Consider the following 17,234-nt stretch of genomic DNA (forward strand, 5'->3'; position numbering starts at 1 on the left):
ATAAATTCCGACCAGAGCCGGATTCGAACCTACGCCGTCCCGCAGTGAACAATCTCAAGACGAGTGAACGCCTTAACCCGCTCGACTACGGAGGAGGACACAGAGAAATATTAGTACTCACTTTTCTGCCAAGCTTCTGCCAAAAATTTAGAACTAATATTACTGTATATTTAAAATGTGTTGAAATTTGGGAAGAAGGCCAAAATTTACATTTTATGAAAACTTTGCATTATTTTGCGATTTTTAATGGATGAAAAATATTTTCAGAACTTATTACTCAACACATATAAACATATTTTTTGTGCAGCAATTAAGATTTTCATTGTTATCGCATTTGGAAAAAAATCAAGCTCCATTATTAGTCTTTTTGAGTATCTGATTAGTGTAGGGTAAAGTAATGTTTTTTGATATTTAAGTGTAACTCTTTCCTTCTTTTTAATTTCCAGCTCTTGGGAAAACATCACGAGTGCCTTCTAATGTTCCCAAGAAGAAATGTGGGGGTTGTAGTTCATAGATGTAATATTCCTAGGACATTTAATTATTTATACTAGTTAACATATTTGAAACTAACAATAGATCTGACGTGTATTTTTTAAACTAAGTTTTATGAACAATTTATGAACAAATTTTATGAACTTAAACTAAGTTTAAGATATCATCAGATTCTTACTCAATAGGTGAATTGAGTATTGACCACAAAAATCTCTATTTTTATATTTTTCCAATTTTATTTTTAGAGATTTTGAACCTTGTTATAGGCATTGATTGTGCCTATATTTTTATATGATTGTTATATTACATCAAAATAGGATGCACCAGTATTAAAGGCCCTGTTTATGTGTGTAGCAGGTGAACTGAAGTGAACAGTACGTGTATTTTTAATAAATCAGCAGTTGGAAATTATAGGAGTTACAATAGAAGATCCTAATAATCTGTAAGTTCTGATTGTATTGATAATGCAATTATGATTATAATATTGTTTTTTTTTTGTTTATATTGCTTGTGTCAGCAACTTTTTAGTTGTTTTTTTTACATGCATCACATAGGGAATATTTTTGCCATAAAATAACCAAGTGGTCGAATTGAAATCTGTTGTTAACTTTTATAACGAAGTTTCCGATATAAATATCACCATTACTGTAAATTTCCAAATGCATGTGTTTTACCATGCATGCTTGTGAAATTGATCCTAGAATAGTAGTTAGCACACTAGTGTAGGTCAATAGTGTAGGATCGTCGCAGGTTCAATTCTCACTACTGAAAAAAGAAATTAGTTCACCTGATGATGTATTCTCTCAAAATATAGTGTTAAATATGACAAATTGAGAGTGGATAATTTCCCATTAAGATTATAAGGTAATAGAGAACTATTTTTACTAATGTTCACACAATTATAAGATTTCTTGTTTGTAGAAGAAATAATAAGCAACAACTTCCTTACAATTTTGAAGATGAAATTGACCAATGAAGGGGGTGGATGTGTTGTGTATATAAAACTCCCATGCACTGTTTTCATATTCATAACATGTGCATTGATGAAACACAGAAGGTTGGAAGAGATGACAGTCACCTAACCATGGTTGTTGTAAATGTCTCCTATCCTAATTTTTATAATACATGCTAGTTATGATGGAAATTCTATTTCTGTGTATGTGTGGAGCAAAATTTTTCTGTTTTCTATTTGTGTATGATTGTGCCAGTCACTTTAAGTTAAAGTTGAGAATTTTACCAAAGTTAAAGAGCCTGTGTTTTCCTGTGTACAGTCACAGACACTTCTGGGTTGTAAAAATGAAACATGTCCAGAAAGAACAACGAAATAATGAATGAGCCCTGTACAATGCATTAAATATTAGATGATTATTTGCTATTTCTTTTTATGTCACAATGTCTCTTATTATCAGTCTACATTTTCTTATATGGGGAGTGAATTTAGCTTGGGAATGAACTCTTCACTTGAACAAAGACATCCTGGTAGATAACAGTATTGTTCTGTTCAGTGCAGGCTCTCAGCTACAAGCTCTCATGAAAATAGGCAGTTGCATATTCGAAATCACCTACATTGTGATATCTGCAGGTTTCCTGTAATGAAGCAGTTCATTTGTTGTCGATTGAGTCTCCCAAGCTTGAGCATACTATGCTCGAATGAATAGAATCAAATACCATTTCAATGCGACAATAATCATAGAAATATATTCAGTGTGTAAAAATCTGCCCTGGCAGATTCAGCCCATAATCATCTATTTCATTTACATATACGAGGGTCACTCTGAAAGTTTTGAGAATGGAAGCCTTAAAATGAAAAAAAAAAATTCTTTCCATTACATCTTCTCAAAGTACTCTCCTCCACACTCTATACAACGTGTCATCCGTTCAAACCATTGAATGCTGAACGTCGTGCGTCATGCTACAAACACACTGTTCATATGCAGCCACCGCAGCTTCAGGTAAGCTAAATCGACGACCACAAATGTTTTCTTTCTCTTTAGGAAAAAGAAAAAAAATCACATGGGGCCAGATTAGGTCTGTAAGGGGGATGGTGTAATTTTTTGACTCTTGACTCGTTCAGAAAATCTGTTGTCTCCCTTGCGGTGTGAGCAGAGACATGATGCAGCATGATTCCGTGCAGGCCTGTCTTTGGACGGTTCCTCCTCAACGCATCGAACACTTTGGGCAGACATTTTGTCGTGTACCATCTGGCAGTGACTGTTTTTTGTTCTTCAAGGGAACTGTCACAATGTGCCTACTAGTAAAGAAAAAAGAACAGATTATCTTTTTGCCAACACTTCTTGATCTCTTCATTTTTTTGGAGGATCCTCCCCAGGGAAGACCCAGACTGATGACTGCCGCTTCGTTTCAGGGTCATATTGGTATATCCAGCTTTTGTCACCTGTTATGATGTTAAAAATATTTTTTGATCTTCCTCCACTGAATTTGTCCAACATTTCCTGGCACCAATCCACTCGTGTCGTTTTCTGCTCATTTGTTAGTTTGTGGGGGATCCAGCGACTGCAAATCTTCCTGACATGAAGTTTTTCATCCAGGATCTGTCTAACTGCTGCCGATCCAATATTTAGGCTTGTCTAATTCTGCATATATGTACATTGTTGATCTTCTCTCAACATTTGTTCAACGTTCGCCACATTTTCATCTGTTGTGGCTGTTGCAGGCTGCCCTGAACGATCTTCATCTTCAAGGGAGTCCCTTCCTCTCTTAAATTCTGTAAACCATCGATAGATGGTGGCTTGTGAAGGGCAAAGATCCCCAAATGCACGGTGCAATCTTTCACGACACTCGCTCTTGCCTAAACCAACTTTGAAGTCATAAAAAATCATAGCGCGGAAATGCTCTCGTTTCAGATCCATCCTTGCTCAAAACGAAACCTCAACTGCTTCTGTGTAAACTATCATGCTGACTCAGCTCATCGTTGGAGCAAGTTGAAACTTGCAGAGTTTGCTATTGAAATGCCAATCTAAATATGGAGATGCCAGCAGTGTGTTGCGTTGGCTTATTGTTGTCGATCTCAAAACTTTCAGAGTGAGCCTCGTATCTCTATGTATTGCTAAGATAGAGTAAAATACATTTTAACATACGGATGATGCCTATGTTTGCTTAAGTTTCAATTTCACTGCGTATTTCACTTCACGATCCATATTTGATGGCCAACTACCACAGAAAAATTACAGTTACATGGGTACTACTGGGCTTTGAGCGTGTACCACTCGTTCTTGCCTGTTCAAGCGTTATTCGCTCGAGGTAAGAATTTGTCAATTCAATACACTATCTAGAGTCGTCCGTGCAAACTATGTGCCGCTCAAGCTAAAAATGCTCATTGCAGCACTCTAATTTGTTGTATAGTGTTGTAAAGTAAACAGTGGGAGTAGGAAATAGTTTATGTAAAGTAAACAATGGGAGTAAGTAATAGTTTGTCCAATTTGTGTATTCTTTTCCTCTGTTTGTGGTAATAATTATTATTTTGTTTGTCATCTATTATCATTTGGTATCGTTTTGTTTCAATGCATTACAATATTTTTACTACACTGTATATTCTTGTGATGTGCTGTTGTACAGGAAATACCTTCTTTTTATGTCCTGAATTAGCATTATTTGTAGTGTGATTATATTACAGGGTGGCCCAAAAGTCCCACACCATATGCTGTGTTACATTATTTGGTCAATGTGTTGGCCAGCATTGCCAAAACACAACTGTAGGCGGTCACCCATAGCTCGCAGGATTTGGCCACCAAGTCCGGCAAAATAGCACGACACTCAGAAGCAATTCGCTCACACAGATTTTCACACTGTACCACTTTCATCTTGCATAGCTCCCCGATCCCCAGATTAGAAGCCAATGAATTTTGCAGTGTGTGGCTACCTAAAAGCAGTGCGTCCGCATAGCTGAATGACTTCTATCCGGTCCTCAGTAGTCAACATAGTACACCTGCAAGAAGAAATCGCAAACATTTCACATTTATCGTCATACACGTATGGTGCGGGACTTTTGGGTCACCCTATGTAATAAATAGAGGTGTTAATAAGTCTTCTAGTCCACTGCGGTGATATTCAAACAGCTAGCTTTTTGATTGAATATCTGCTCTGTAGAACTGTGATTTACATGGATAATCTACGTAAAATGTCCAAGGGAGCTTTCAAATTGAAGTGGCAACTACAAATGACAATTGACGTGGGAGTTTCACACTGAAGTGACAGAGGTCTCTACAGCCTTAAAGAAGGATGCACACCATGGAGAAAATGGCCCAGTCTGAGTGAGAGACAAGTGGCATGTGCAACCTGCTGTGTCAGTCCGTGAATTTATTTCCAAAGGTCCATCTGTTGCTTGTCACTTCGGCATGAAAGCTCTCTTAGTGGCAAGACATTTGAATCCCCCCCGATGAAAGGATCTACTTTGGTCTTCAGCATTATGTACCAATTCTGTTTCACCAAGTGATGTCCAATGGCAATGAGAAGTTGCAGTATATCTCGAATGGACATAAAACAAATTTTACACAGAAATCTAACTTGTGTACATTATAAAGTTGGCAGAGGTTGACTGGTTGAGCAGCAGTTTTTACAAAGGTTTTCACTGTATAGTGTATAATATATAAATCTGTGTGCCATAAGCTATTTCATATAGATTGTTCTGTATTATTTAACATTCCATTGTTTCAATATATTACCATCAAGTTTCGATTATTTTAACTAACTCAGCTATCAAAGAGCTAGTCTGTGGCCCTGTTGCATTTTATTATCTTGTAGCTAAACCCATTGCTAGAGACATGCATATTTCGTTAAAAAAGAAAATAGAAATATGAAATAACACACTGTAATGTTTATTTTTGATGTTTTAGAAAGGTGAGAGGTGCATTTTCCTACCAAGTCGTGTCACAAAGTGACGCAACACTTTTTGAAGTCTGAATTATCCTGAGAATTAAGCAAATCATGGAAAATTGATAACTTCAGTTGTAAATGTTTGAGAATCAAAAATAAACTCCTTTACACAGGAATAAAGTTAACACACTGATAACCACATAAATGTTCTATTACAAGGGAAGTGTTTATTTTATGCAATAAGTATAGTGCTTAAATCAAATATAGGGTTTTATTCACCATTTTAGCACTGAAATGCCATTTTATATACCACTTTTAATCCCGAAATGTGCCTAGTTTTTATACTGAAATCTTTATTGTTTATTCACCATAAACTTGTGGCCATACCCTTTGCTAATATAACATTGGTAACAATTACTTTATTAGCTCCTGATGTATAGTACGTGTCTTATGTACGACTTTACTACAATTTTAACAATTTTATGCTAGTTAGCATATATACGTTGTAGGATTTTGTAGTGTTTACTCCAATTATGTATTATATATTTTTTTTACTATAACTTGTGTGTCAGAAACCATCTTTGTCATGACCCTGGTGCCTTCCAATCTTTGACAAGATAATCCTGCAATTATTTCAACATTTTATACATAAGGTTTATATTGTGGAATTTTTGTTCTTAAGTGATACAGTGAATGGACATACTAGGATGAAATTGTTATGAGTATATGTGATATAGGAGACCGCAAACTTGGGTTGTGAAATATGACAAAAGTATATGAACAAAGCTAATACTAGTATGGCTTCATATATTTATATTTGGTGACATATTGGCCTTACATGGTGTTATGGTATACTGGATTATCATCACAATTAGCTCTTCATGTGATTTATGCTCTTTTGTTAAACAAAACATTAGAACTGTTTTGTACTAGTCATATTATTGCTTCCTTTGTGACAAAAATCTAGTTTTGTATTGCACACTGTTTTGAAGGATTGCAACTGCACTTACATTAGGAAAGAAAGTAACATTGTATGTATTTCCACCATATAATATGCCTGTAGAATATAGAGATTTAAGTTATTGCACAATACTGTATAAGTAGACAAATGGAATTGTTTAAGTGGTTATTATTGTGATTGTTCTTATGATTTAGTGAAAATATTCACAATACCGGTAACTAATGAGAAGTTGTTCTTAAGGTAAAGGGTTCTCAAGTTTTTCTGTAACTTTTTCTCTTTATTAAGAATGATTGTGATCTTATTATAGGCTCTGTAATATTTATTTAAAATGCCTATTAGACATCAGCACAGCAAGAATTTCCAGATGGTTTGGAGGGGTGGGGTCTGAACCCTTGAACTTCTCTAATAGTTACGTCTATGCCATAAGCTGTAACTAACTAACTAACTCTCTAGCCTTCTTTGAACCTTTGGGTTCATGGCTGCAGCAACATAGGCCTTCCATCTGTCCCTATCCTGAGCAAGATCTATATACTCTTTTCCATACCTTCCAATTTCCTTTAGGTCCATCTGAACATTATCCCTCCTGTAATATAATTAAGCCTTGTTTCCATATTAAAAAAACACCAAGTTGCTGACCAAAGCAGATTTATTAAGAAATAAAAAGACTTAACAAGTAACGTTTCAACCCTGTATCAGGCTCCTCCTCAGAGGAAGATCTAAACTAAAAACTTGTTAAGTGTTTTTATTTCTTAATATATCTGCTTTGGTCAGCAACTTAGTGTCTTTTAATTATCCCTCCGTCTTCATCTTGGTCTTCCTACTGGTCTCTTACCATTAGTTTTCCCAACAAGAATCCTGTAAACTCCTCTTCCCTCTCCCATTTGTGCCACATGGCCTGCCCACCTAAGTCTTCTTGATTTAATCATTCTAATACTATCTGGACATGAATACAAATTATGTAGTTCTAAATTATGTAAGCTTCTCCACTCACCTGTCTCCTCATCCCTTTTAGGCCCAAATATTTTCCTAAGGATCTTATTTTCAAATACTCTCAATTTATGTTCCTCTTTCAATGTAAGGGACCAAGTTTCGCATCCATATATTATTACAGGCAATCTTACTCGAAGTACAGAATTGCCAGTTCAAGCCATAATCATGGCTGAACTTGATTCTAAAAAAAATATGTAACACATTTTTATTTAAGAGGTGAAACATTATTCAAGATGTATTTCTAAAAGGCCAGCCACACACCGAATCCAACACGATGCAGTGTGATGAGTCATTTTTGTTGCAAACTGACTGGGAAGTTTTAATACAAGGCTTTTATGGACAGCCACACACCGGACAAAACATTTGACTCGAGTCACGCTGCGACGGTTTGCGACAAAACAACAAATGACTGGGTAATTTGGTCTCGCAATGTTGCTTTGTGATTCGTGGTATTGCGTTGCATCTCTTCAGATCCGGTGTGCTGCTGGCCTAAAGTTCATTGACATTTTTTAATTTGAACATGCTTAAATTATTGAGCAAGAATCATATTTTGCTAGAATATTTTTTTAGCCTGGCAGAGTATTATCCAGACAAGATAACAAGAATCTTTAAAAAATAATGACAAGAAAAAATGTTAATATTTTCATTACGTCTTTTTCTATTCCTGTGCTAGAAATTGTACTTTTTATTATTTTTATATTTTACTGTTCTTATGATGTGCAATTTAATAGTCTTCCTTCATTTCTTTGAGCTATTCTTTTTCACATAGTAGTCTTGAATTGTGCCATAGATGCCATTTGTGAAGATCTGTTGATGTATAAACTATATTTGAAAACATTTTTATCTATGTAAGAATGTAATTTAGTAGAACAAGGTGAATGTAATTAAGAATATGCCAGCATCTTTTAAATGCTAGTGAGTAAATAATTGAAATAATGACTTATTGACTTCAGATTATATTATTTACGTATATGTTATGATGGAATCTTGCTAGTAATTTTCAATGCTGTAAAATTTTTATGTTAGCACCTTGTATTTATTGTTATTGAATTATTTTTACACAAAACATATTGAACTTGGAATTGTCTCTTGTGTGCAATGTTTACTGATATTTGTTTGAAGGGTTATCTCCTTTGTTATTATCATTACATTATTATTATTATTACATCAACTTTATTGAATGTGTGCTTTGCAAGTAATGTAATACCTTAAATATACATGTCTTTGCTTTTTATGTTTGTTGAGTGGCCATATATTGCTGTTTTACTTTTGAAACCAATTTAGCATATTTCAGAATGTGTCAATTCTTTTTCTAGTCCAATATATTGTATTTAAAGGAATAATATGTAATATTTTACTGTATGTATAAAAGTAATTGTATTATGTACTAATTTTGAAACTGTATTTCCAATGTTCTGCAAAAATATTTGCTCTCTCTCTGTCCCTTCTTTATAAGAATTTATCATAGATGAGTGAAAATATGTATTATCATGTAACTTCAAGACAAAAGACTTGTTTTTTGACCATTATGCTCTTTTTAGAATTTTATAAAATTATGAACAACTTTTACATTTTGTATGTATTCTTATGTAGAGTAATTTGGAAACAATTTTATCAAACTTTTGAGTGCTAACAATCCGTCCAACTTTTTGACAATAAAGTTTGAACAAGTACTTATTATTATATTTATTTAGTTGAAATTTAAGGTATAAGATAGTAGCGGTGTAGTATCTGAAAAGGAGAGAGGGAGAGGTGATTCCAGAACTGAAGGGGCGTTTGAGTTTGAATTGTTGTTTTAAGTCCACTTTATGCACAGTAAGGTAATTAGGATTGGACCTAAGTTTAAAGTGGAATCCAAACCACCATGTGCCTCCACTGGGTATTAAACCCAGGAACCTTGATTACAAGGCAGCGACGTTACCACTATGCCACCAGGGAGTCCTATAGGAAGGGGCGTATGCAAGGTGATATTATCCTCCTCCTCCTTGAGATATTTCCATGTATGAAAGTTATGAAATTGAACATCATGATATGGAATGTTATATTTCACACTCCATTTTTCTATGCACCATTGTGGATAATGTTGACGGATGTGAGGTTCATCTAAGGTAACAGGGTAGGCCCCGAAAGTGTAAATGTTCTTAGAAGTGCAAAATTTTCTGCAAAACACAAAACCTTATCTTCATGTATTTATTTGACGAGAGACAAACCTTGTTGTTAAGGGGAATTTTTTATGCACAAGATGGAATTCCTTTGTGGAAATCCATGAACACTGAATTCGCATATAAGCATGGGGAATTGCAAGGCTCAATAGTAGACATTTTTAAAATGGCTTTAAAAAAATTTAGTGAAAATAAAAAAAGTAAAAGTAAAGATCTCCCCTGTGCTATTCACCATGCCATGAAGGTGTGTAGGGGATGTGGGGTTAGGGCCCCACACATTCTTGATCATGGCCGATGGTGGGGGTGATGTGATCAGCACCACGCCCCTGGCCGATTTTACCCCCCTGAGTTTCCTCCAGGTACCCACTTTATACGATGCTGGGTGGATGCCGGAGCCGCTTGAACAGTTGAAAAAAATCCCGGTTCTCCCCCACTGGGGATCGAACCTGGGTCTCCCGCATGGTAGTCAGATGCCCTAACGATATTAGTGAAAATATCCATTATTATTACATTTTGCTGAGATTTATCTACGATATCCATAAGTAACTGTGCACTTACACATAGAAAGTCTAAATAATAGTAATAATACTTCCTTTACTCGTAGACACCTAAAACCACAGTTGTGTATTAATCAAATGTGCAATAGTTAAACTATACCATTGTCATATTTCTTACAAGATATTTACATCTACTTAAAATGCACGTTATACCAGACTAACTAATTCCCTAGCCTTCTTAAACCCAAAGGTTTATGACTGCAGAAACACAAGCCTTCCATCTGTCTATCCTTCCTAGGCAAAATTCTTACCGATTTAAGTCCATCTCAACGTTATGCTTCCATCTTCCACCTAAAATGCAAAATTTCATAAAGATTGCTCCAAGTGAACCACATTTTCTAACGAAGTGCATGATCACAAACAATTCTCTTCTAGGGATGTTGGTTTGTTATCTTGGTGAAATTTTTTGGCAGGTTTCAATGAAAACATTTTCAAAAGACTTTTATTTCACTCACGATATATTAAAAAATATGTAACGCTCTTAGATAGGATAGGTAAAACACAAATTTGCTTTAGAAAATACTTTATTTTCTAAGGTGCATTGTAATTACAGCAATCCTCAAAAACTAAATTTGATATATAAAAGCCTTTGGAGTAAAACCTGGCAAGTGACAGAATGTAGATTTGAAGATATAAGTTTCAAAACATCTCGGTTACAAGTTGATATAAGTTTCTAAATTACAGCAAATGTGACTTGACTCGCATGTGCATTTACTCTCATACAAACATGAAATTTCAAACTAAGTATTTTTTTCAGTAATGTTACAGGCTTTTTGTTTGAGGGTCCATCAAATAATTGTTGTAGATACTATATTTAATTATTTACTCAAGAGTTTCAGATACAGTCTTATTTGGCCATTTCACACTGAAACAACATAAAGTAGAAACAAAAGATAAAAACAATAACAAGATGGGATAGATTTACATGTTCTTGGTCAGTAATAAACAAAAATTACTTTCTGGAAGGGAAATATCTGTAGATTTCTGGCAGCCTGTAAAACAAGGAGCGTTGTAGAAGGGATAGCCTAGTGGTTGGGTTGTGGAAGAGTTGCAGGTTGCATGTTTGCTTTTGGGGTACCCTAAGTGTGAATTCACTGATTAGGAGATTTGTTCTGATTTTGCCATTTATTATCTTGTATAAAAATTTCATGTCAGCAAGATCTCGACGAAAGGATAAAGAGTGAATGTTCAGAGCAGCCATGGTGTCTGTAACGGTCAGATTGACCATTACTGGTTTTGGTAATATTTTAATTAATTGCTGGCCAGCTACAAGGTGTAGGGTTAAGTAATATGTTTCCATGAGTGTACTTTTATGTTATTATTTTATTATTGCATGTAAGTGTATATGCTTATTGGATTGTGCTTTGCTGGATGTTAGATTCCCCTGTTTTTTTACCTCCCCGGTTGAGGGAGCTAGCTGTCTTTCAAAAGACCATTGCAGTGGAATTTTCCAATGCTACGGGGTCCACATCCATGGACGTTTACCTCGGCTATAAAAAAGGCCAGTGGGCTTTAGCAAAAAAACAGTGTTTCCCCATTGATCGACGAAAGAGGAACGTCTCCTCAAGTTTAGTCCACTTATGGTGGCTAAACTGGCTATAATAATGTAGCATTTGGTTAAGCCAACCCCTGTTGCTGTCCCAAGTCCCCTTTTAGAAAAAGCTTTGAATATGTGGATATTTCCGTATTGAATAATTGATGCCCAAAAGAAGGAGTGAAGGCATAAAGAAACGCATTTGTAATGGACGGAATATCATTTAAGCTGAGGAGAAGCCCGCAGAGATAGTTATGCTAACTCTGTGGTAAAGGAAGTGCCGATGGTTATGCCATAGGTGTGCAATTATATTGATTTAGAGATTTGGTAATTTGGTCTATGCAGACACACATGGAAACGCTATGTAAAATATGTATATATATAACTACATATAATAAACCAATATATCCTACTAGAATGTTATGATTTAAAGAACTACAGTACTGTCCATCTAACAAGTTGTATATTCACTTTCTGTACATGTGTAAACGAACCAGGGACATAAAAATATAAATTATTGTGTGAAACACCCCTTTTGTAATTCTGGCGCAAATATAATCTGCTCGCTTGGCACCCAGGATGAGGTGAAAGGAAAGATTGAGGTATTAAAGTAGGAAGGAATCCAGAGGGCCAGATGGAAACGAGGGATGGGGGGGGGGCGAACTTTCACATGTCTGATTTGGATACATGTGGAAAGAAGGTATTCTATGGCGAACAATGGCAAGAAAGAAACTGAGAACAGAATCTATTCTGGTAAGATTGATTTTTGAGGCCATTGCCCAAATTGGGGAGCAGTATTCAAGGATGGGCGAGATGAGAGATTTAAAGAAAAAGGCAAGAGGTGATGGGTTTTGAACTTCACTAAATCTGTATAGAAGACCAAGAAGGCGCATGGCATTTTTAGTGGTAGCTATAATATGATAATTAAAAGTGATAGTACCAAAATGAGTGATCAGATGCCACACTGGCACATTCCACAAAAAATGGTCCTACTCCCAAGTAACAAAATGAATTATTCTGAAATTATTAGTGCTTTTCATTGGTTAAGGTTTAAATTTTTGTGAATGCATATAATATGCATATTTCACCAACAAATATTATTAACATCTGTAGTCTGTATGCTTCACAGACAAATAAAATCAAAATTTGCTACATTTTTAAAGCATCACACACACAACACATTTTGTCAATACTTTTCATGCATTCAGGCCAGGTGGGGCTCAGCCCCCTTGACATTAGGTAAAACTATTTTTTGTATAACTTGTTTGCAGTGAAAAATTAAAATACAGACAGCAGCTATTACATTCATTCATCTTGTGTATGAGCCGAAGTCCAAGCAGAAGACTTTATAAAGTTCTTTTTTAAGGGAACTTGTTTATCTGTACCTTCGCTGCCCTTTCCACATCTGCATCAAAGGTCAACAGCTCCCAATTTTTGGGAACGAAGGGGAGTTTTATTGCTTCGGGCAGGGGTGGAATGTACTGTAGGCACTATGATTGAATATTGTGTATTTTCTCTTGTATGATATAAATATCTGTATCATCAAAGTAGCATGGAGTACGTAGTAAGGGATGATGTCAGTAGAAGTCAATGACCACTTCAAGAGATGTTTTAGAAGATATAGAAAAAACTGTATAGTATTTGCATGATATTTCTAAATTTCATGTTTTACATTAACTTGATGACCTCCCCGCACCATACACACGTAATTTACCTTCATTTAATAATGTTAAACTTTCAAAAATGGACTCGGTCTACAAAGTCGCTCCTCCCTGGAGATCAATTCTAGCTACGGCCCTAATTTAGGCTATGTCATCAGAGTAAAGTTGTTTTTTTTGTTAGCATACACCACAAAGTACTTTGTAATTCTATGAAATCCACTATGAATATTATAATCTAATCTCATATCTAGAACCTTAAATTTTGTGTTTGAAATGTCATACACGTAATGCAGGAATGCCCTCCCTTTATGCTACCTTATGACGTCAGCACAATAATATTTTGACATGAGACTTATTATAGTAATTATAATACTTTGCAACACAACAACGAAAGCCTTTCATATTTTTATTTAACAACAATAATATGAGCTATGTTCTCTATCATGAATTGTGTGAAGTTCTGATACAAAACATTGAGGGTGATATGTTTGAGAAAATAACACTGCAGTGTTGTTGCACAAAAACTACAAAGTGAAGAAAATACAATATCTTATAGTACTAGTTAAGACATTCTACAAAAGGTGACTTAGTAAAAATACTGTTCACCTTGTAAAAGAGATTTCGAGGAAATAATTCCATACTGCTTCAAATTAATTGTTTTTGTGACAAAAAAGAACTATATTTGCAGATGCAATTAGCAAGAAATGTAAAAGCCCATGAATAATAGTTTCTTCAGACACGGGAAACCATGTTCGAGCTTTGTTTTCGAGAAGGAGAGAATTCTGCTACCTGCTTCTTGTGAACGAAATTTCCAAAACAATATATCTGTTCAAGCACTACTACCATTGTAGTATATAGAGACGGAATGCAAAATATTTCATCCTTCTCACTGGAAACAATACATTATGATCGCTTGATCTTGGTGACACAGAGTATATTATGTTGAATATTGTAATTGCTTCTCAATCAGCAGAGAACCAATATACATCAAAGGAGGCTGGTGGAGATGACCCTCTTGTCCTGTACTCTTACTTCCCTTTCACAGAGTCCCACTGCAGAACGGCTGAGGGAGCAGAAGTTATGGATATCTGGAGTAATGGGAGATTCCTTACAGGAAGAGATTTGTATCCAGACAAGGTGAAAAACATGCACAAGTGTCCAATCAAGATGAAAGCAAGTTATTATAAGTTATACGTTACACAGGACAATACTTCAAACAACAATGACACTTATTCAGGTTTATATGGTGGTTTCGTTACAACTGCAATTGAAAAAATGAATTTCACTCTGGAAACAAACAACATATACGACGAAACTTATCCGTTGGGAATTGTCTTCACAAATGGAATTGTCACAGAAGACTATGCAGAAATGTGGAATGGGGTTGTTGATGGAACCTTAAAGTTCGTGGGGAGTTCTCATTATGGCAACTTGTGATGTGAAGAGTTCCAGATTCAGCAGTTTGCAGAACTTATATGGGTGGTTCCAAAACTTCGACCCTATCCTCAGTGGATGAATCTGTATTTTCGATTCGAACCATGTCTGTGGACACTCACGCTCCTGGCTTCACTGGGTCTCCTCATCTGGATGAGAGCAGCCGTTTCTTTCCTGCGTCAGTGGGAAAGGACCACATGACAGTTCCCTTTGCTTTCAGATCTCTCTGCTTCCCTAGATGGGTGTGTGCACACTCCCCCCCCCCTGTAGTTCCACTCAATTTTATATTTGTATTCTTGATAGTTTCTACTAGGATTCTCTCTGCTGTTTACAAATCTTCATCCTTTGGTTTCATTATAAGTCCCAAACTTTTATAAACACTATAGAATATATTCTGAATATGAGGTTATCTTTCGGAGGCGATCAGTTAGGTAAAGAAACTATAGGAATGTATAGTGAGTCATTATACATGTATATCTATTCAAACTGGGTCCTAGAGGATGACAGAATGTAGATTTGAAGAGTGAATCTACAGAAGAGTTGCAAATGAGGATGACTTTCCCTTGCTTTCGGCTAACTTGTTTTCAGAAATTTGGATATCCCGTGAGCTGCTATTCGATTCCTTCGGCAACCCATTATTCCATATAACATCTAGCAGAATGTTCAGTGCCACCCCCCTCCCCATTCACCTCACACACTACCCCTCAGGTGTTTCTCTTGCAGAGAAGCTTTCCCTTTTGGGACAACTCTCAGAACATAACCATCTGCATTGGAGCGGACCTACCTTCAAAGTGGAAAAAAGAGTGAAATAACTATTTCTCTCTCTCTCTAAGTGTGTCCCTCTTTCTGTGCACTATGAAAAATTCCACACTAGTCCATCAAAGAGAGGTCCGGCACTTTACACTAAAAGTCTGAACGAATCACTCAGTGAAATCTCCAAGGTACAAGTTACCTCAAATATTCAAGAACTCTCTTCAAATGTGAACACTGAAGTTAACGAGCCTCATATTTCCACTATACAACTACTCAGCTTCGGTTGCTGTTGAACTTAATTTGAAAACTAAAGAATGAAATCCAGCCAATCAGAATAAGCAAGTTCGTTGTTAGTTTATCTTCAACAAACTCTTATTGCATAACTAGGAAACATGAAGATCCAATCAGAAGCTAACACGAATAGATGTCGACATGTCCATTGATTTTGAAATTGGTTGCCTACGTCTTGGTTCTGTAATAGCGGGTAAGACGTGTAGTATTGTTTGCCAGGAAGCGGAATTCTGCTACTTTAATATTACTCGTGGCCTGATGATGACATTAAAAGGTGACCAGGGGCCGGAATAACGTTTAAAGACCCCAAGAAACAACACCAGAAGGACGTCTTGTGTAGAATCGCCTGTTTGCGATCAACATTAACTTGGCTCAGAATTTAAAACTAAATTGCTCATTGCTCACAGTGATATTAGCTTTTCAATTTAGTCCCAAGATATATTCTTTCAAGGCCAACGGAACCGTCGTATCTCACGTGGTCTTTGTGTGTAATATCGAACGAGAAATATGGCTGACCTAAATAATTGTCTTCGCAGCCCGATCGGTAGCGCTAACGTCGTTGCCTTGTAATGAATGGGTTCGACCACCGATGGAGGCACATTGTGGTTCGGTCGGATCCCAATTAAACTGCAGGTCCAGTCCCGATACGACTTTGACGTTAGGGGCGATCGCTCCTCCCAACTGCCAGGTTTTAGGATACATTAGCGTGAGATTCAAATGTTCTATCATTTGACACCAAGTTTAAAAGGCTCGAAATTATGTTTTAAAGTTTGATGAAGGTCCACTTTATGCTCATGATAGGCTGATCGGTATTGGACCTACAGTTTTAATTTGGATCCGAGCCACTGTGCAATATTCCTCAAAAGAGGATCGAACCCGAGACCCCTTGAGAGAATTGTGTTTTGTATTTGTTGTTTATTCACTTTATTCCTCGTGCCTAATCGATCAGTTTGCCGCGGCAATGGGAGGAATTATGATAACTAGGGCTCGGAAGTTGATGACCTAAAAAATGTCATATATTCCTTCAAGGCCAACGGAACATGACCTTAAAATTCTTAAAATGACCTCAATTTTTTAAAAACGACCTAAAATAATTTTTGCGCTGATAATGAAAGCTTATTTTTCATAAATTACAAGAGAGTAGTTGAATAATTCGATAAAACCCGTTGTTTGGTGGTTTCGGTTACGTATGCATTTTTAGTAGTCAGCTCTAATTTTTTCATCTTTCTTGCCTTTGGTGTTATTTTTTAGAAATACTGGGCTAAAGGAATGGGAAAGGTTACGACCTCCAACCCCCCTCCCCCTGGGCACGCCACTGATAACGACATACAATAATGATCATGTAATCCACTCTGAACCCGTATTTATGCAAGACAATTCTCCAGTCTCAAGAATATGGAAGTCAGTTTAGTTTCTGTTTTCAGTAGCCCTACTGTGTATTCTTTTACAAGTGCAGGTTAAAATTGATTTTGATTGATTGATTGATTTGCATCATTTTACTTCTTTATGAAATTGCCTGCATATAAAACATTAAACTATGAACTTCTTTGGTCGCTTCTGATTCTC

At 36.1% G+C, this 17,234-nt stretch overlaps 1 protein-coding gene across 2 annotated transcripts in view; it reads left to right on the forward strand.

Moving 5' to 3' along the window:
- Window positions 1–8,930, forward strand: part of RabX5 (RAS oncogene family member RabX5) — an 84,510-nt gene extending 75,580 nt beyond the window's left edge. For both annotated transcript variants that reach the window (XM_083125711.1, XM_083125710.1), the window contains exon 8: window positions 447–8,930. In XM_083125711.1, the coding sequence (XP_082981837.1) occupies window positions 447–514 (68 nt within the window). In that variant the 3' untranslated portion in view covers window positions 515–8,930. The remainder of the gene's footprint in view (window positions 1–446) is intronic.
- Window positions 8,931–17,234: the final 8,304 nt, after the last annotated feature.

This window comes from Lepisma saccharinum, chromosome 7 (genome assembly GCF_977018435.1).
Source record: "Lepisma saccharinum chromosome 7, izLepSacc3.1, whole genome shotgun sequence".
In the NCBI taxonomy this organism is placed as follows: domain Eukaryota; kingdom Metazoa; phylum Arthropoda; class Insecta; order Zygentoma; family Lepismatidae; genus Lepisma; species Lepisma saccharinum.